The sequence below is a fragment of the Mastigoproctus giganteus genome, chromosome 12 (assembly GCF_048544385.1).
Source record: "Mastigoproctus giganteus isolate SK-2022 chromosome 12, ASM4854438v1, whole genome shotgun sequence".
NCBI classification, from domain to species: domain Eukaryota; kingdom Metazoa; phylum Arthropoda; class Arachnida; order Uropygi; family Thelyphonidae; genus Mastigoproctus; species Mastigoproctus giganteus.
Window position 1 is genome coordinate 26,905,766 of NC_143586.1, and position 22,500 is coordinate 26,928,265.

Below are 22,500 nucleotides of genomic sequence, written 5' to 3' on the forward strand. Positions count from 1 at the left end.
ATCCGACATCCGTCCTTCCTCAATTTGAATTTATGCCCTCTCAGGTGATTATTCTGAGCAAGAGGAAGAATCCCATCGGCATTGAGCATGCTCAAGCCATTCAAAGCCTTATACACCTCTATCAGATCACCTCGCCGATGCCTAGTCTCCAGGCTCTGCAATTTGCAAAACTTAAGCCTTTCTTCGTAAGAGCAACCCTTTGTTCCATTCACTTATGCAGCATCAGCCAAAAAAAAAAAAAAACTTCCACTTAACCCCTCCGTTCGTTCGAAATACCTGTCCAGCTGAGTCTTAAACTTATTTAGGCTATCAACTTCCACAACAAGGGAAGGAAGTCTCTTCCACCAACCAACTACCCGCTGGCTAAAGGCAAATTTCCGCACATCTATCCTACGCCTATCTTTCCTCAATTTGAATTTATGCCCTCTCAGGTGATTATTCTGAGCAAGAGGAAGAATCCCATCAGCATTGAGCATGCTCAAACCATTCAAGGCTTTATACACCTCTATCAGATCACCTCGCCAGTGCCTAGTCTCCAGACACTGTAATTTGCAAAACTTAAGCCTTTCTTCGTAAGAGTAACCCTTTATTCCATTCCATTCACTAATCTTCTTGCCATTCTCTGTACTCATTCCAGCAGCTCTACATCCTTCTTGAAATGAGGCCTCCAGACCTGTATACAGTACTCAAGGTGTAGTCTGACCATTGACTTATACAAGGGAATAATTACCTCCTTATCCCTGCTAGAAAAATTCCTGTATATCATTGACAAGACACCATGAGCTACTCTTGCAGCCTGTCTGTACTGCTCAGAGAACTTCATATCTGCCTGCACAATTACCCCAGGTCCTTTTCATTCTCTGCCACTGTCAGTGTAGTATGACAGAGTTGATACGTTGCTCTGGGATTGCTGTTTCCCATATGTAGTACTTTACATTTGTCAATGTTAAACTTCATTTTCTGGAAAGGTTGAGCTCAGCCCATCTGCTCAACCTTTCCAGATCCTGTTGCAGCAGCATAGCGTCAGTAGTGTCCTTAATAATCCTGCCAACCTTTGTATCGTCTGGAAACTTGGACATTAAGCTTGATATACCATCATCAATATTATTTATAAATACAGAAAACAATAATGGATCCAACACTAAACCCTGAGGGACTCCACTAATAACATTAGTCCACGATGAGCAGTGTCCATTGATTGCACTCTGTCTTCTCCCCCTCAACGACCCCTTTATCCATAGCAGCAATTTGCGTCCAATGCCACACTGCTCCAATTTGTGCCGCAGTCTTCCATGTGCAACAGTATCAAAAGCCTTTCTAAGATCCAAGTATATAATATCAAAGTTATTCCCTGCATTTGGTTCTCTTGTCACTGCGTCATAGTATCCAATCAAATTGATCAGGCAAGACTTCCCCTTAACAAAACCATGCTGTGTCCGAGCTATAACTGAAGTCTTGTCTAGATGATCCTGCAGTGCTTCTTTAACCAGTGCCTCCATTAATTTTCCAGGAACAGAAGTTAACCTCACAGGTCTATAATTACTTGTGTCACCCTTTGATCCTCCCTTGTGAATTGGGGTCACATTTGCACATCTCCAGTCCATGGGTACTTCCCCTGAGTCCAAGGAAGCTCTCATAATTATGGCTAAGGGTTTGCTTACTTCCTTTGCTGCCTCCTTTAATATAACCGGATAGATCCCATCCACCCCAGGTGCCTTTCTTGTCTTTATCTTCAACAATTTCTCCTCCACTTTACTCTCAGTTATTACAAGATTATCTAGCTTAATGCCAGAGTGGAATACACCTCTGGCATTCCCCTCACTGAATAACTCCTCATGTGTGAATGTCGATGCAAAATATTCATTTAGTTTGTTAGCTACCTGAGCAGGATCATAAACAGTTGAACCATCGATATCAAGTGGACCAATCTGATTCATCCCCTTCTTTCTAGAATTTACATAAATAAAGAACTCTTTGCTGTTTTTCTTTACATCCCTTGCCAATGATTTCTCGTAATCTGCCTGCACCTGCCTAACCTCCTTTGTAACTTGGTTACAGATCAACTTATATCTATCATAGGCTTCTGTGTCACGTGTTAATTTATATTTGATACTAGAGAGCTATTAAGTGCTCGATATTTTCTATATTGTATTATATTATGAATCAACAGGGGTTACCTTTATTTTAGATATAGGAGTTATATGTATCCCATTAATTTATATGTATCCCATGCCTTTTTCTTCTCTGCCATATGTCTCATTAGTTTATCTGACATCCATTTAGGCCTAAAGCTTGAACAATATTTCTTAGTTGGTATGTAAAGCCTAGTAGCTTCCAAGATAAGTTCTTTGAATGCTTCCCATTTTGAATTTGCTGTTGGTAACAACTTCAGTTGGTCCCACTGTACAGAATTTAAATACTGTCTCAGACCATCGTAGTCACCTTAACGAAAGCAATAACCCTTCCCTTTACCCCTGATGGTAGTTACCTCTTTGAGTAAATGCCACTTCAGCACAATGTGATCACTGCCACCTAGTGGCTCCTTTATCTGCAGATTCTTAATGCATGAAGAATCACTTCTGATAATCAAATCAAGAGTATTACTCCCTCTAGTTGCCTCCTGAACATGCTGATGTAGAAAACAATCATTCAATAAATCCACAAAAGCCTTGCTAGTGTGTAAGTGACCAACCCACAAATTCCAGTCAATATCTGGGAAATTAAAATCCCCCATTATAAGACTCTCTGATTTACTGGCCCACTCTATTTCCCTGTACAGTTTCTTATTATACTCATCAGAGTCATTAGGCCTATAGCACACTCCTACTCTCAATTTTGATCTTCCAATGCTTATGTCACACCAAACTGATTCGACACTGCATTTCTAGCGATGTCGACTGGCTTCACTTCCTTGGATTTTATGTGTTTCTTAACTAATAGCATAACACCTCCTCCCTCCCTTCCTATCCTGTCTATCCTTTCTGTAGACGTTGTACTCCCCAAATTCTAGTTCTGCATTCCTTATATTTGTGTGACACCACGTCTCTGATATCCCAACAATATCTGCCTTTGATGCTTTGAGCAATACCTCAAATTCATCAAATTTATTTACCAAGCTCCTAGCATTGGTGTACATGCAAGTATACATGCACCTGTTCCTATTCTTAGCTAACCTAACACAACCCGTGTGTTTACTTGTACCGCAATGACTTCCAGCAGTCTCTGAAATATCCTGCATCTTGTTTTCCAGGCCTCTGCTCATTCCAATAGAAGCATTGCAAGAATCACTTTCACCTCTGCCAGTGGCTACTGTTCATATATTAGTTCTTGTATCCCCCCAAGCTAGCAGTTTTCCAACCCACCTAACACTGCCTCGATAGCATCAGCAAATATTCTTGCACCCTTTCTATTTAAGTGTATCCCATCCCTGTAGAAGCAGTCTCTCCTGTTAACAAGTACAGACCAATCTGAAAAAAATTCTACCCCTTGAGCCTTGCACAATCTTTCCAGGGCCGAATTGATCGACATACAAATACATTACATCCAAAAGCGATGATTCATAGTTGAATCTTCCAGAGTGGTGGGTGGGCATATGAATTATATGTAATATATCTAAATAGCAGTCTAAAATTTGGCATCGTACCTTATTATTTTTCTGAAAACTTATTTTGGGAGAGAGGGTGACTGCTAGATGAAAGGCCAGACACCGAGAGAAATGGCATTAATAGAAGACAAATAAAAAAATGCATATGGCACAAAAATGGATAAGTTATGTAAATAATAATTAATAAATTGTTAATTCCACAAAAAAAAGCTAAAAAATTATTTTTTATGATAAAAACAAAAAAAGGCAAAGTCTAATAGATGCATATAAGCACTTGTGTTCATTTTAGGGGTGCAACTGACCTTGAGTTAAATATAATAAGAAAAATGGAAACAAGTTGAAGAAAATAATTTGTGAAAATATTTTAAAAAGGTAAACAATACCTGAATAGCTGGATGAAGTCTTCCACCTTGAACAAATGCTGATTCTTCTATAGCTTTTCCAAATCTCAGCCTGTAAAGAATAATATTAACAGAATGAAGTGTTTTAATTTAAGTTTGCGAGCATGTATAAACATTATAATAGTAAGGGAATGTTTGAAAAGTGAGGCATGCAGGGCTACTCCATGAATTTGTTTACTGACAAGAATATAACTGCACACAGAATCTTCATGACATGCTTTTTCAACAAATTTTCATATTAGGGCCACCCAAGAACAATCTCATTACAGCTGGAATTGCATTTCAGACACTTGTTCTACTGGTGGACAAGTGTAGGGCACCCATTGAGAAGAAATCATGGTCACATGACTGTGGTGCCAAGACATCATCTAATATAATGTGTCAGGACTTAACATTATTTCAGTGGTCCAAATATCCCACTGGGACAGATTTGTTACCCATAAATAGACAAATTAAAGGGCATCCACCATTTCTACATTAAGCAATAATAGGTGAAACAAGAATACAGCTCAGCACTGTTCATTTGACCCAAGGCATGCCACAGAAACAGTCCCCAAACCAACACTATAGCCTCTAACCTGTCAAACCCCAATGGTGCATCCAGGTGCCATACTCCCATCAGCATGACAGAGTTGTAAATGGGCCAGACCACAGATTTCACATGTTGGTGGCCCAATGTTGGGGCTGATGTGCCCATGCAAGGCGCAATGTTTATGTGGATATTGGTCTTGCTATTCCTATGTTGTACTGGGTAGTTAGCTGGGCCACTGTGCTGTGTTACAAAATGAGACACAGCACTCATCGGGGGTGTCAACTACACATGGCTGTCCCACGTGTGACCTTTGCTGGTTGTTCGACCACTGTTGAGCCAATTGTGGTAGGCTCTTGACACCACAGAATGAGCGCACTTAACAATGTTAACTGTTGTCAAGATACTAACACCTGCAGGTCTTGCCCCCATGATCATTCCATATTCAAAATTGATCAGAGCTCAATGCTGACCTATTCTTCCTCACAGAACACTCAAAACCTGATTGACATATGTGCAAACTACAATCTTATATCAGCCATTACTGACTGTGAGCCTTCACCAGAATTACAGACCATTCCTACACAAGGTGTTGCTAATGCAAAGCCAACTGAGAGATATGCAAACATGCCTGAAAAAGGCAACATTATACAAAAAAAAAAAAAAAAAATTACATGATACAGAGAGAAGTTTATATATATGAATTTAATAAAAGAAAAGCAGCACACTATAACAATACAAATAACTAGTGATTAAAAGGGTCACATAAAAGGGTCTATATACATATGTAATTCAAATGCGGTGTAGGCTTAAACTTGAAAATGGTAGACCACATTATTTTTAAGATAAACCTGGAAAACTTTAGGTCAGGATAAACCATTTTCTCACAAATATCTTCAATGTATTTTTTATCTAGAGGAAGCAGATTAATATTAGTATTTAGCTGTCTGGTTAACTGGAGTGAGCAGCATATGGAAGAACTTTTCAGTGCACTTAAGATGATTTTTAATACAAATCAAAGATAGTGTCATCCTAGTATGTCTAGGCAGGATTTTCCACCCCATACTTCATGGAAAATGCCTAGGTTTCAATCCCATTAATGACCCTAGGAATTATTATGGGATTGATTAATGACCATAGCTGAGTTAGTTGGTCTCGGGAGAAGGGTTGCATAGTTCCCCCCCCCCAGAAACCCTGGTTTCTCGTCCAGCAAACAGGCCAATTGACCAAAGAATAAACAATTTGAGAGGTCAAAAACTAAAAACTTCTGAGAAAGATGTATAAAAGACATAGGTACAAATTTCTATGGTGCTAAGCATGTTAGTACTCGCGTACACACACGCACTCCGATTGTCTTCACCAATCGGAGTGTGTGTGTGTGTGTGTGTGTGTGTGTGTGTGTGTGTGTGTGTGTGTGTGTGTGTGTGTGTGTGTGTGTGTGTGTGTGTGTGTGTGTGTGTGTGTGTGCGCACTCAACTCTCAGTGGAGAGGTTTTCATAAAATTCTATATAGTTCTTTTAGAAAGACTTGTCTAACCATCCCAAATTTCTTAAAACAGGATAAACAGAAAATCTGCCAATTACTTCTTTTTTCCCCGTATAGTTTTTATGGAAAAAAGAAATTTATACCAGTAGATTCACAAGGGGCATTACATTCACACTTGTGAATGTAATGCCCCTTGTGAATATATATAGACAGATAGATGAATAGATAGAGACAGAAGATGAAGGGACTTAAAAAACAAGTATATAGGAGAATATTAATAAAAAACTATACAGTTTTAATTAAGATAACAGCAAAGTTTAAAAATCGAAAAACTAGAATTTTATAAAATGTTCTATATAGTTATAATCTTAGAAATTTATTGACTGTATTTACTTATCACCTCTATTAATCCACAGAAAAGGGGAAAAAATTCTATTAATTTAAGGAAAAAAATTTAACATGTCTTGAAATGTAATGACTGCATACATTACCTAACTTTTTTTTAACATTTCACTTCAAAGTTCAGTACACTCTTATTTGAGTTCTACAAAAGGTGAGACTTGCGATTTGTATGCAAATAATAGTCACTTAGGCAATATCAAGTATAAGGGGGCAGGAGTGGTTTAAATGTTGAAATGCACATTTATGAATTTTAGCCTATGCAACCCAGGCTTTGTGCCTGAGTCCACTTTCATGGGGAAGCAAAACCCAATGACCCAATTTTCCCTTGTCTTTTTTTCCTGAACTGCAGCTTTTAACTTTGGCATAAGGCTGGTATAATATTCCCATTATTGTGGTTTTAGGTGAAAGGTGATTAATTAACAAAAATCTTTTATTCCAGAAAATTGATGCTACCACTTTTCTAGCTGACTGTTAGGTTCAAAACTTCTTTGGAGGTTGGAGATCTATTAGCATTAGTTGAGGCTTGTGATGCAAGAAAGCAAGCTTATAGAGCATCAGCCGAAGAAAAAAAAAAAAAAAAAAAAAACCTTGCCATTTCATCCATCTGGTCACTCCAAATCCTAGTTCAGCCTTAAATTTATTTAAGCTATCAACTTCCACAACAACAGATGGAAGTCTGTTTCCAGCAATCAACTACCCACTGGCTAAAGGCAAACTTCTGCACATCTATTCTACAACTGTCTCTCCTCAATTTAAATCTATGCCCTCTCGGGTTCTTAATATCAGCAAACGGAAGTATCCCGTCAGCACTGAGCCTGCTCAAACCATTCAAGGCCTTATACACCTCAATCAGATCACCTCGCAGGTGCCTAGTCTCCAGATGCTGCAACTTGCAGATATCCTCCCTTTGCAGAACAAAGGGAGGATATCTCCTCCCTTTGTTCCTCTCACCAACCTTGTTGCCCTTCTCTGTACTCGTTTGTGCTTGCAAGCTTTCTAATTTGGATTCTGGATCATAAAATTGTAGCCAAATTTCATCACCAATCTCTATAGATTAGAAAAAATTTATTTTAAATTCTCTTTTGATAACTCTGCCCTGTGATGGTTGTAACCCATCTGTTCTGGGAACTGATCTTGCGCAGCTTTGGAAATTTCCAAATGGTTATGTATTATTGTTAAAATACTTCCATGGGAATTGTTAAGTATTTTTTCAAGTTCATACATTTTAATTCTTCTGTTTTCTAAATTTTTTTCTTCAACGATGGCAATCATTTCAGAATTGATTGCTTCAGATGGCTGACACATCTTGAGTCATCTTAGAATGGCTCCCATCTCCTTTTAAACTCTGCCGACCATCTGACAGCAGACAGATAACTAGATGATACTTTCCCTAAACACTATTCATTCTTTCATGGATTTCTTTAGCATTTCTGCCATCTGGTCAATTATTTGATTACTGAATGATGCTTGATTTTCTGGGATGTTCATTTTTATTTTTCCACTTACCAACATAAAAAATTAAATTTTAGAAACTTCATAGTCGACATATGTTTTTCATGTTCTTTTATGAGGGGTGATCATTTAATATGCGGAATGGTGCAAGATCTTATCTTAATTGCCATCATCTGAATCTTCTGTGGATATCTCCTTCTTGAAATACTCTCCCTTGAACTTTATACACTTTTGCCACCGCCATAACCATGTATTAAATCCTTCTTACAAGCCATTTTTCAAAAGATTGTGAAGTGCTTCCATTGTGGCTCTGTGAGCATCGTTATATCAGACATGAAACACTTGCCTTTCAGAGCTTTCTTCAGATGTGGAAACAGGAAGAAATCACACAAGGCTAAGTCCAATGAATATGAGGGATGTGGCAAAACCTCAGCACTTATTGGCAGTGTTCACTGCCTGCACAATATTAGCCGTGTGGGGGCCTGGCATTATCTTGATGGAGAAACCACTTCGCACCAGAAAGTTCTGTCACACCAGAATATGGCCCTTCTACCAAGACACTCATTACTTTATGCTTCATTCATCTCTTTAACTGTTTCTGATGCATTTATTTGACACAATAATAAATCACATATCGCTATTCCATCTGTATGTCCAACATGATACTTGCTTCAAAATGATAGTCTGTGACGTGACTAATAAACTCTTCACGCAACACTAGCTCAACAAGTACTGGTACCTGCACACACAGTCTGCTCAGTAGCAATCAGGGAGAGCACCTGTAGCAGCAGTTATGGAAAGTTCGTACAGTAAACAAAATCTTGCACCAGTCCACAAATTAAATGATCACCTCTCATATAAGACAAGCTATCAAAATAACATAATCTATAATTTACTGATACATTTTAAATACCCTTTTCTCAGAAATTTTGAACACCTCTCATATTGTTATCTCATAGCTGTAGTTGTTACAGCCCATGTGTTCACACAAATGCTTACATGCTCCTCTACTAAAGAAATTAATAAGATAGGAGTTTTCTGAAGCTGTTGCAAATGGAAAATCAATCTTAACCAACATGGTCGGCTTTTTTGACAGTCACTCACAAGCTGGCTATAGGAAATAATTTAAACACTGTTATTTGGATTTTAGCAACACATCTGTCCTCGCAGCTAGCATAGTTGATAGAATCACTGTCCTCCCCACACTGGGTGGAAAGAACCTAAATTTGATCCCATCAATGATGTAAGGAATTTTTATGGACCTTTTTTACAAGTGGCCGAGTTAGTCAGTCTCAGGCAAGGGCAGCAAGATTTTTCCCCAAAAACTTGGGGGTTTTCATCCAGTAAGCAGCAAATTGACCACAGAACGTGCAATTTATAGACAATATATATATACAGTCCAATATATGGTTTATGTTGTTGATGTGCCTAAAAAAAAACTCCATAACAAACACAGCAAAGGAAGTGACTCATTCTGCACAGTAAGTTACTCTAAAAGCTGAAACATTTGGATCACAGGGAAGCTCCTTAAATGGGCTAAATGGTTTCAGTGTAACAAAATGCAAGATCTTACACTTGGAGAACATATCTAAAAATAATTTACACACTTGGTGAACTGAATTTAAAAAAAAATAGAGGAAGAAAGGAATTACAGGGTTACAATATGGATGGATATGAAGTTCTCTGCACAGGGCAGACAGGTGGGGAAGGGGGCAATGATGTCCTATTGGTGGCTGCAGGGCATGATGCAGAAAGTTGAGATTATTGGTTACACTACAGATTGGACTTAAGAAGTGCCTCTCTCCATTCCAAGGATCGGTACTGGGACCACTTATTTCCGATTTTCATATATGACATTATTATTATTAGCCATATGATGCAAAGAAGCCTGAGGTTTATGCCGCCCAGTCAAAAAAAATTAAGTTAACCTGAGAGAGAGAGAGAGAGAGAGAGAGAAAACAAGAGTCAGTAGAAGGGAATCACCAAGAAAGAGAACAATGATCATATCCTGCTCAGGACCCTGGGTGTGCCAAGCCCATACCAGATGTGAGCTCCTGGGGTATTAGCAAAGAGATAGTAGGAGTAATGTCAAAATTTGCAGATGATGTAAAGATTGAGAGAGCAGTTAATAAACTTCGCCCAACAGAGCTTTGTGTATGGTCAGAGAGGTGGCAGCTATGTTTCAGGGCAACAAAATGCAAGGTCACTTGGAGAACATACCTAAAAATAATTTACACAGTTGGTGAACTGAATTTAAAAAAAGTAGAGGAAGAACCATGGGTGGCTGAGGCTGACAGGTTGGGGAAATTCTGAGGTCAACTGGATAGGTAGCTATGTGAGGAGGCAATCGCACAGGTAGTTTTTTGGATGGGGCAGCTAAAGTCTGGAGTTCCTTGCACCATATGGCAAATACCAATGATGATGATTAAATATAAGTTTTGATAAGATGTTCAGTGAATGTTGTAAAAAATAGATTTTATTTAATAATAAATGTTTGCATTGTAGCCAAGTGGTCAGTCACAAGGGTGACTAAGTACACGTTGAATGGTGTAACTGAATGAAATGATCAAATGACATAATTTGATAATATCGTTTTTTGAATAATATAACTGAATAAAATATTCAAATTATTTTTGATTCCACTATTGAATAAATCATTCAAATGATATGAGTATAATGAGCCATCATGGGTAGCACAGTTGGTATAATCACTGTCTTCCCTACACCAGTGGAAAAGACCCAAGTTCGAATCCTGTCAATGATGAAAGGAATTTTTGGGTATTTTTCACAATGTGACTGAGTTAGTCAGTCTCTGGCATGAGTAGCATGGTTTTACATCCTGGAAACCAATCGCAGAACAAGAGCAATTTACAAACATGCTGCTCAGTATACGGCTCAATAAGGCCAATGTCGCCGAGGCACCAAAAATCGTAAAACAACCAAACAGCCAGCTATAATCAAAACAAAAAAATACAAATAAAATTTAAAAAATCATATTAAAGCAGCCTGAGAGCCATCTCATTTGCCCATGTGTGATGTCCATAACATGCACATGTTCTCTGGTTGATCTGCCTGTTTTGTTGGACAAAAAGCCTGAACCCAAATTTCAGTGGATGAAATTCGGATTCACGTTTTTGCTATCCACACCTGGGATCAACTAACTCAGCCAAAGAGTGAAAAAATCCATAAAAGTTCCTCTCGTTGATGGGATTCGAACCCGGTTTTTTCTACATGGTAGGCCTGACGTAGCCCAGTGGTCAGGAGCGAGAGTGCATAGCACGCGTTCCTTGAGTGGACCGGGGTTCAAGCCCGTGACTACTAAATACGATAAATATTTGTATTGACGATTTATTGTAAACTCTACTGACTTGGTTGTCGTGCCGGAGTATAAACAGAAAATTTATTTAGTAGTAGTAGTGGCATGTGATGCAAGAAAGCAAGTGTATGAGCTTATGCAGCATCAACCAAAAAAAAAAAAAAATTCACACCATTCCCTCCAAATGCCTGTCCAGTTCCTCCTTAAATTTATTCAACCTATCAACTTCCACAACGACAGATGGAAGTGTGTTCCAGCAATTAACCACCTGCTGGCTAAAGGCAAATTTCCGCACATCTATTCTACATCTGTCCTTTCTTAATTTAAATTTATGCCCCCTTAGGTTCGTAATCTGAACAAGTGGAAGGATCCCATCAGAATTCAGCGTGCTCAACCCATTCAAGGCTGTGGTGTGGGGAGGGCATGTGCAGCCCACACAGCTATAATAGAATTAAACGATTATGACCTCTCGATTACGCCCATCACTATAGTATGGTGTTGTTGTCATAGTGCTTTAGGAGCATCGGCGACTAAGGCCATATTGCTCCGTGTATATTGTCTGTAAATTGCGTGTGTTCCGAGTTCGATTTTCTGTTTGCTGGAAAGAAAACCCGAAGTTCCGGGAGAATAAACCATGCTACCCTTGCCTTATATCAACTAACTCAACCACGCTGTAAAAAAAGGCTTATAAAATTCCTCCCATCATAGTGTTGAGCTTATGCTTAACATCGCGTGCAGGAGTATAACCTTATCGGATGTTTCGGAACCATGCAATTCGATTGATTTTCAAGAACGTTTGAAAAACGGTATCTCAATAATTCTTTTATATATCGCTTTTTGTTGTTCTCTTGTGAATAACAAGAGCAGAATTATGTGATTATATCATTTTTATAACGTAGTTTAAATTCTAAACGTGCAGTAACAATTATAAATAATGATTTTTGAAACTGGATAGTTTCGAAATGCAATCTCCATCTATCATTTATATCATAACTCGCCCGTGATAAATAATAACAGTAAACCGAGCCATGGCATACTTCAAGGTTCTTGTTTTCGACATTTATGAATGATGTCAGGTGATTGTTCAACCGAAAAAGAGGGGCAGCTCTTATTGGAAGGTCAGCCTTGAAAACGTGCTGCAAAACTATGACATAATGACAATGCAATAAAAAGCTATAAAATTCAGGGATAATGAGTCCTTTTCCATTGTCTTAAACCATACTTTTTTGTAGTGTAGTTTTTAACAGTCTACAGTGAGAGACCAATATTTTGTGTATCTGATATTACAAAAGCGATAATTTTTTTAAGAGAATGTTTAAAAATACTGTATCTTTTATACACGTAAAATGGAGATTCTCTGAGATAATTTAAACAGTGAATATTTTGAAACCACAGATATGGTAAGAAGTCAAGTACTTTTATCAGTGATTTAAAATGTATATAATTCCTGCAACAACCCAGTTGGTTAGCTATATGTTTTGGAAAATTTGTAGCATGGACTACTTATGGTCCTAATGAGCAACTCAGTCTTTTAAAAAATAAAATAAATAAATTTTCTGCTTATACTCCAGGACATTTATATAACGATTATTTACAAGATGTGGAGAATATGAGACCATTGTACCCTATTTAGCAGTCATGCGAGGAAAGGACTATCTAGTCCCGCAGTTCCCGAACTTTCTCGGTTCACGGCGCCCTTAGTGTCCCAGTAATTTTTTCACGGCACCCCTAGGCCAAATTAATTACCTAACACAGTGGTTTTCGACCTTTTAATATATACCTATATAATAATTTTATTCTTTATATAGAGGTACTAAATAAAGATCAATTATAGACTACCACATTAAAAAGATACAGTACAATGGATACCATATATAGGTGCTAGATGACTTTCATCAACCGGTGAAATACCACCACTTTGCTTACTGGAGACTTTAGCATTAGCATTAGTAGAGGCATTTGATGCAAGAAAGCAAGCTTATGCAGCATCAGCCAAAAAAAAAAAAAAAAAAAAAAAACCCCACTTCCACTTCACCCCTCTGTTCGTTCAAAATACCTGTCCAGCTGAGCCTTAAACTTATTTAGGCTATCAACCTCCACCACACGGGATGGAAGTCTGTTCCACCAACCAACCACCCGCTGGCTAAAGGCAAATTTCCGCACGTCTATCCTACATCTGTCTTTCCTCAATTTGAATTTATGCCCTCTCAGGTGATTTTTCTGAGCTAGAGGAAGAATCCCATCAGCATTGAGCATGCTTAAACCATTCAAGGCTTTATACACCTCTATCAGATCACCTCGCTGGTGCCTAGTCTCCAGACACTGTAATTTGCAAAACTTAAGCCTTTCTTCGTAAGAGCACCCCTTTGTTCCATTCACTAATCTTGTTGCCCTTCTCTGTACTCGTTCCAGCAGCTCTACATCCTTCTTGAAATGAGGCCTCCAGACCTGTATCCAGTACTCTAGGTGTGGCCTGACCATCGCCTTATACAATGGAATAATCACCTCCTTATCCCTGCTGGAAAAATTCCTGTATATCATTGACAATACTCCATGAGCTACTCTTGCAGCCCGTCTGCACTGCTCAGAGAACTTCATATCTGCCTGCACAACCACCCCCAAGTCCCTTTCATTCTCTACCACTGTCAGTGTTGTACCACACAGTTGATACGTTGCTCTGGGGTTGCTGTTTCCCATGTGTAGTACTTTACATTTGTCAATGTTAAACTTCATTTGCCACCTCTCAGCCCATCTGCTCAACCTTTCCAGATCCTGTTGCAGCAGCATAGTGTCAGTAGTGTCCTTGACAACCCTGCCAACCTTTGTATCGTCTGCAAACTTGGACATTAAGCCCGATATACCATCATCAATATCATTTATAAATACAGAAAACAATAATGGACCCAACACTGAGCCCTGAGGGACTCCACTAATAACATCAGTCCACGATGAGCAGTGTCCATTGATTACCACTCTCTGTCTTCTCCCCCTCAACCACCCCTTTATCCATAGCAGCAATTTGCCTCCAATGTCACACTGCTCCAATTTGTGTAGCAGTCTTCCATGTGCAACAGTATCAAAAGCCTTTCTAAGATCCAAGTATATAATATCAAAGTTATTCCCTGCATCCAGTTCTTTTGTGACTGCATCATAGTATCCAATCAAGTTGGTCAGGCAAGACTTCCCCTGAACAAAACCATGCTGTGTCTGAGCTATAACTGAAGTCTTGTCTAAATGATCCTGCAGTGCTTCTTTAACCAGTGCCTCCATTAATTTTCCTGGAACAGAAGTTAAGCTCACAGGTCTATAATTACTTGTGTCAGCCTTTGATCCTCCTTTGTGAATTGGGGTCACATTTGCACATTTCCAGTCTATGGGTACCTCCCCTGAGTCCAAGAAAGCTCTCATAATTATGGCTAAGGGTTTGCTTACTTCCTTTGCTGCCTCCTTTAATATAACTGGATAGATCCCATCCACCCCGGGTGCCTTTCTTGTGTTTATCTTCAACAGTTTCTCCTCCACTTTACTCCCAGTTATTTCAAGATTCTGTAGCTTACTGCTAGAGTTGAATACACCTCTGGCATTTCCCTCGCTGAATAACTCCTCATGTGTGAATGTCGATGCAAAATATTCATTTAGTTTGTTAGCTACCTGAGCAGGATCATCAACAGTTGACCCATCAATATCAAGTGGACCAATCTGATTCATCCCCTTCCTTCTAGAGTTTACATAAGTAAAGAACTCTTTGCTGTTTTTCTTTGCATCCCTTGCCAAGGATTTCTCGTAATCTGCCTTCGCCTGCCTAACCTCTTTTGTAACTTGGTTGCATATCAACTTGTATCTATCATAGGCTTCTGTGTCATGTGTTAATTTGTATGTATCCCATGCATTTTTCTTCTCTGCCATATGCCTCATTAGTTAAACTGACATCCATTTTGGCCTAAACCTTGAACAATATTTCTTAGTTGGTATGTAAAGCCTAGTAGCTTCCAAGATAAGTTCTTTGAATGCTTCCCATTTTGAATTTGCTGTTGGTAACATCAACAGTTGGTCCCACTGTATAGAATTTAAATACTGTCTCAGTCCGTCGTAGTCGCCTTTACGGAAGCAATAACCCTTCCCTTTACCCCTAATGGTAGTTACCTCTTTGAGTAAATCCCACTTCAGCACACTGTGATCACTGCCACCTAGTGGTTCATTTATCTGCAGATTCTTAATGCATGAAGAATCACTGCTGATAATCAAATCAAGAGTATTACTCCCTCTAGTTGCCTCCCGAACATGCTGATGTAGAAAACAATCATCCAATAAATCCACAAAAGCCCTGCTAGTGGTCAGGCCACACCTAGAGTACTGTATACAGGTCTGGAGACCTCATTTCAAGAAGGATGTAGAGCTGCTGGAACGAGTACAGAGAAGGGCAACAAGATTAGTGAATGGAACAAAGGGGTGCTCTTACGAAGAAAGGCTTAAGTTTTGCAAATTACAGTGTCTGGAGACTAGGCACCAGCGAGGTGATCTGATAGAGGTGTATAAAGCCTTGAATGGTTTAAGCATGCTCAATGCTGATGGGATTCTTCCTCTAGCTCAGAAAAATCACCTGAGAGGGCATAAATTCAAATTGAGGAAAGACAGATGTAGGATAGACGTGCGGAAATTTGCCTTTAGCCAGCGGGTGGTTGGTTGGTGGAACAGACTTCCATCCCGTGTGGCGGAGGTTGATAGCCTAAATAAGTTTAAGGCTCAGCTGGACAGGTATTTTGAACGAACAGAGGGGTGAAGTGGAAGTGGGGTTTTTTTTTTTTGGCTGATGCTGCATAAGCTTGCTTTCTTGCATCAAATGCCTCTACTAATGCTAATGCTAGTGTGTGAGTAACCAGCCCCCAAATTCCAGTCAATATCTGGGAAATTAAAATCTCCCATTATAAGACTCTCTGATTTACTGGCCCACTCTATTTCCCTGTACAGTTCCTTATTATACTCATCAGAGTCATTAGGCCTATAGCACACTCCTACTCTCAATTTCGATCTCCCAATGTTTATGTCACACCAAACTGACTCCACACTGCACTGTCCAGCGATGTAGACTGGCTTCACTTCCTTGGTTTTTATGTGTTTCTTAACTAATAGCATAACACCTCCCCCCTTCCTATCCTGTCTATCCTTTCTGTAGACGTTGTACTCCCCAAATTGCAGTTCCGCATCCCTTATATATGTGTGACACCACGTCTCTGATATCCCAACAATATCTGCCTTCGATGTTTTGAGCAATACCTCAAATTCATCAAATTTATTTACTAAACTCCTAGCATTGGTGTACACGCAAGTATACCTGCACCTGTTTCTATTCTTAGCTACCCTAACACAACCCATGTGTTTACTTGTACCGCAATGGCTCCCATCAGTCTCTGAAATACCATGCATCTTGTTTTTCAGGTTTCTGCTCATTCTAATAGAAGCAGTGCAAGAATCTTTCACCTCTGCCAGTGGCTACTGTCAATCTATTGGTCTTTGTCTCCCCCCAAGCTAGCAGTTTTCCGACCCACCTAACACTGCCTCGATAGCATCAGCAAATATTCTTGCACCCTTTCTATTTAAGTGTATCCCATCCCTGTAGAAGCAATCTCTCCTGTTAACAAGTACAGTCCAGGCTGAAAAAAATTCTACCCCTTGAGCCTTGCACAATCTTTCCAGGGCCGAATTGATCGACAAGGCTCTCATCATATACTCCCTCCTATCGTGTCTGGGCAGAATTGCAGACACTTTCAAATTCAACCCTAATTCTCGGCTTTTGTTCAACAGTGACCTGTACTTGTTAAGTAATTCTGCCGGTCTCCTACTCTTAATATTATTAGTGCCAACGTGTACAACTATATCACCTTTTGTGCCCTTAAAAGATGATATTCGCTCTACAACGTCAAAATCTGTTCAGGGAAGAGAACTTGAAGTGGTGAAACCCATGTTTAGTCTCTAGAGCAAAGTTTCCGGCATCTCCCTTCCCCCATACTTCTCCTTCAACCCATGCACGGTACTAAGTACTATAGGTTTTGATACCTTTCGTGTTTGGGGTTTTCATAAAAAAAAAAAAAAAAAAAAAACCTTTTTATAATGAAATAAATGTATAAATTAAAAAAATAATAATAATAACTTTAAGTAACTTAAACCCAAATTACACGGCACCCCAAGAATGTTTGCTGTTTGTTGGACAAAAAAACCCATGCATCTAGGAGAAAAACCATGTTACGTCCCCCCTGAAATCGACTAACTCGGCCACGTTGTGAAAAAGACCCATAAAAATTCCTCGTGTCATTGAAGGGATTTGAACGCCAAGTCTTTTGTGGAGAGGACAGTGATTACACCAACTGTGCCACCCATGAGAGCAATTATGACATGAAAATCAACTCTCAAAAGCCAACCCTTACTGCACAGCTAGTGTATGTCTCATTAGATCAAATATATCAATTAAATGTGTTTTTAGTCTCATTCCCTACGTTGCCTTCGCAGCTGAAATCTGGGGATCTGGAGCCTGTATGCAGTATTATGCTCTGAATCATTCAGTCAGACGAATACAGATTTCTCCATTGTCTTGCCTGAAAATATCAGTCACTTTACAAAAATCATACTGCTGCAGAAACGAAGACTTCAAGCTACACCAAAGTTAAATCCCAATCTGTTCAGGGAAGAGATAATCATTTCGACTACTGTCAAAGTGATTGACTCTTTCATCGCACTTCCAATTTCTGGAATCACTGCAACTAAGGGCAAACTATTAGAACAGGCACATTACTTCGCAGTTAATCTGCCTGTGCCTAGTGCACAGGTTCTTACTATCACAGATGCTGCCAGAAATTCTGAACCTTGATTACTACCAATTTATTCTGGATCACAGTTATGACCAGAAGAAATTACTATCACTAGCACCTTGCTTTTCATACAAAAATTTTGCATGAAATTCCTTCAACTGACTTTTATTATGTCAATTATAGTGCTCTCAACTTACATGATTAATCCATTAATCCTCTAATTATTAGTCCATGATGCATACAGAGACTACATTTGACTGTGAAGTGTGTAACCCTGAAAACCTCAACCTTGACATGGATGATCAGGATTCTGAACTTGTTTATTTATATCATTAATTCTAACTTTTATATGGACACCTTCCTGATTTGTGATTGTGAACAATTTTCTATGCATGTAACTGCTGCGTGCATATAACAATGAAGATCCACACTCTTACGAAAATATTAGGACTGTACCTAATAGGACATATGCCCAATTTTAGTTATGATCGGAGCAGGAGTCCTGCATGACCTGAGTTTGATTAGATATATAATGCTACTTCACACTTAATAAAGTGGCCACGAGCAAGTACTGCTTTACTCCTCAGAAAGACCTGAATTCGTCCAAAATAATTCAAAATTCATCTTGGCAATGACTTAACGAGGTGTCGACAGCGTGCCACAGGGATACCGATTCACTCGATTCCTTCCACAATTGTTACAAATTGGATGGTTGCGGATATCCACTCTGAAGAGCTCGTTTCACCTCGTCAAATATGGGATCATCGCAGCAGATTCGCTCTAGTTATTATATAGATCTCTTCAAACCAGTATTATACTCATATACCTTATGTTATTTACATAATCGTAAGTTATTGCCACAGAGCCACTACTCAGCTCTACTGTACTGTATAAAAGCAAAGCAGTCTCTTCAAAATCATACTGTAGATGTTTGCCTGCACTACAGCCGCAATGCCAACAACGTTGCAGGAAAAGGCGCAATTAGTGAAGCTGTACTATCAGAACAGTACAATGTAGTTGCGGCTATCAGAGAATTCCGGCGTCAGAAGCGCATAAGGCCCACGTGGACCTATGACTGTTTGTGCTGTCTGCAAAATGATTGGAAAATTTGACGTGACAGGACATCTTGGTGTTCAACCAGGTAGAGATCGAAAACGAGTGGACTCCTTTCGTGTTGAAGATGTGGCTATGGCTGTCGTGGATTTATCAAGTCAATCTCCATGTAGTAGCGCAAGTGTGCCAGCTGTTTCTCGTGAAGTGGACATGCCGTATTCCACTGTAAGGCTAGTAATGCGTCAGGTGTTGTGTACTATCCTTACAAGATTCACCTGCTACAGCAGCTAAAGCATGGTGATGCAGATTTTCGTTTCACATACGCACTTCAGTTTCTGTCGCGAATAACATTGGATATTACTTGGCCATGAAACATCCTTTGCAGTGATGAAGTCCACTTCTGCTTAAATGGACAAATGAATACGCACAATTATCGCATTTGGGCAACAGAAAACCATCGAGTTATCCAAGAGGTCCCGTTGCATTCTCCAAAAGTGACAGTGTGGCCATGAAACATCCTTTGCAGTGATGAAGTCCACTTCTGCTTAAATGGACAAGTGAATACGCACAATTATCGCATTTGGGCAACAGAAAACCATCGAGTTATCCAAGAGGTCCCGTTGCATTCTCCAAAAGTGAGAGTGTTGGTGTGGAATTACGGCCATATTCATGATTGGGCCATATTTTTTTGAACAGGTAACACCGACTGTACCCCGCATCTGTTCCGTCACTGGACAGCGATATTATGAAATGTTGGCAAATTTCGCAATACCAGAGCTGCAACAACGTGGGTGCCTTCGGGATACCATATTCATGCAAGATGGTGCGCCACTCCACATCCACCGTCGTGTCCAAAGATTGCTAAGGCAACACTTTACAAACGAACTGGTCATCAGCCGTTGTTTACAGACATCTTGGTCACCCCAATCACCGGACCTCAACCCCATGCGACTTCTTGTTGTGGGTTTTTTTTAAAGAACCAGGTGTATCGGTAAGGATGTCAAACTCTGGCAGATCTGAAGGACAGCATTAGACGTCATGTGCTGGCTATTCCAGTTGGCAAGTTACGTTTTGCTGTAGCAAATGCTGTTCTTCGAATGGAAACTGTTGTTGGCCAAAATGGAGGACACATTAAACAATAGTAGCGCTGTTAAAGTGATTTGTATTGCCACAGTGCCATATAGTGACAAATTTAACTAATTTTTTTCCCAATAAATGGCGAGCGGATTCTTTATTGTACCTGTTGTCCAAATTTCTCTTCCGTACGAGGCCATAGAACGCGCTCCAGAGCCCTCTACATAGGGATACTTTAATTTTAACAACCCTGTAATCACCGTCCACCTCATGCCATGTAGAAAAAGCATGGGTTAGAATCCCGTCAATGACGCGAGAAACGCTTATCGGCTTTTTCACAATAGTAATTAAAATATTGATTTGCCTGCTTGCTGCGAGAAAAATCATGCAACTCCAGTCTGAGACCAACTCGACCACCCTGAGGAAAAAACTCATAAAAATTCCTCGCATCACAGATGGCACTCGAACTCAGGCGTTTTCCACCCAATGCGGGAAGAATGGTAATTAAGTTCATCATACTACTGGGAGAGTTAGGTTGCTGGTCAATTGGTATAGATAATGTGAGATAATCCACAACTAATTAAAGTTCGGAGAAAACCTCACTAAGGTATTCACACAGAATATCTTAGTGAGGTTTTCCATGCAGGACTGCCTAATGCAAAACGTTTTTTCTGTCCTCAACCCACATCATGACATTTGGAGGCTTATTTTCCAGTTATTAACAATATTTGGGTTCTTGGACCAGACCAATCCTTCAACGGAGTTCCCTACAAACAGGAGACGTAAAAACATTTCTCCTGTTCACAAAGCAATTACAGACCAGTAAGCTTGACTTCAGTGTGAGGTAAAATAACTGATTTGTTCAATAAAAATATAATGCAGTATATCACCTTGACAGGAGCGCCATTAACGGAAATCAGCATTGATTTAAGGGGGAGATCTGTATCTATATTTGTTAAGGAATCTATAATCTATTATAAACTGAAAGGCCGCTGTAACCTAGTGGGCAGGCGCGAGGGTGCATAAATACACGTGCTTTGAGCGACCGGGGTTCAAGCCAGTGACTGCTAAATACGGTGCTGTTTCTCGTATTCTCTGTATCTTGTGAACTCCTCTGACCGTGTGGTCGTCCCGGAGTATAAACAGAAAATTTATTTACATGCTGCTGACCTTACTCTTTTTTATGACAACACCCCTAAGAGGAACGTTGGTTGCATTATAAATATGCGAATTTTTGCTTTCAGTCAGAGAATGGTTGTTAGAATAAACTTCCATCTGATATCGGCGAATGGGTAGATGTAAAACGTTTAAGGAAGAATTAGACAAATTACACTAGCCAATAAAAAAAATTTTCGTACCTCCGGAGCAAATTGCAGATTCTGAAGAAAATTCACTGATTCCAAAAATACCAAAGTTATGTACACAACTAAAAAATTGGCCTAATTATTGATTAATACAACGAGATTTTCACCTCCTCTCCTTGTCTCTGCTAGCAAAACTGCTGTATATCATTGAACCACATGAACTATCCTAGCACCTGTCTACACTGCTCAGAGAACATAATTACATCTCCATTGAAAGATAAAAAATTTTAATAACCTAATGAGCAATTTCAATCATATAATATAATAATACATATATATAAAAGTTACATATATATAATAATACATATGCTATATTAAAATAAGTCTTATCCATTTTAAAATACTTTAATCAAACATATAATTTCTCTATTTCCTTAGAAATATTTGCCACTCACAGTTTTTCTTATAGTCCGTTTGCTCTCCCTCTTAAGAAACCAGCAGTAATTTACCATCATGGCAGTATCTGAGTGGCCTGGGTACCGCGTTTACATCGCTGGAGGTCCTCACAAGGTTACTCTTTGCCCATCACTTACATCTTTTGATGAGGGTATATCAGTCATATTGTCCAAGTTTTCAGATGATACAAAGGTTGGCAAGGTTTTTAACGACAGTATGCTACTGCAACTGGATCTAGATAAGTTGGGCAAATGGGCGAGAAGTGGTAACTGAAGTTTAACATTGACAAATGCAAAGCATTGCATATGGGTAGCAGTAACAAAAGAGAAATGTACCAACTGTGTGGTACTACACTCAGGAAAGGGCAGAGTGAAAAAGACCTGGGGTAATTGTGCAGTCAGATATGAAGTTCTCTGAGCAATGCAGACGAGCTGCCAGAGCAGGTCATGGAGTCTTGTCAATGATATATAGGAATTTTGCTAGCAAGGAGAAGGAGGTGATTATTCCGTTGTACAAGGCAATGGTCGCGCCACACCTTGATTACTGTGTACACGACTGGAGATCCCATTATAGGAAGGATGTAGAGTTGCTAGAATGAGTACAAAGAAGGGCAACGAGATT

At 39.4% G+C, this 22,500-nt stretch overlaps 1 protein-coding gene across 1 annotated transcript in view; it reads right to left on the reverse strand.

Annotated features, from left to right (window-relative positions):
* Window positions 1-22,500, reverse strand: part of LOC150076809 (uncharacterized) — a 45,234-nt gene that overhangs the window by 17,739 nt on the left and 4,995 nt on the right. The window contains exon 2 of the mRNA XM_090385685.1: window positions 3,988-4,057. Within this exon, the coding sequence (XP_090241811.1) occupies window positions 3,988-4,057 (70 nt within the window). The remainder of the gene's footprint in view (window positions 1-3,987; window positions 4,058-22,500) is intronic.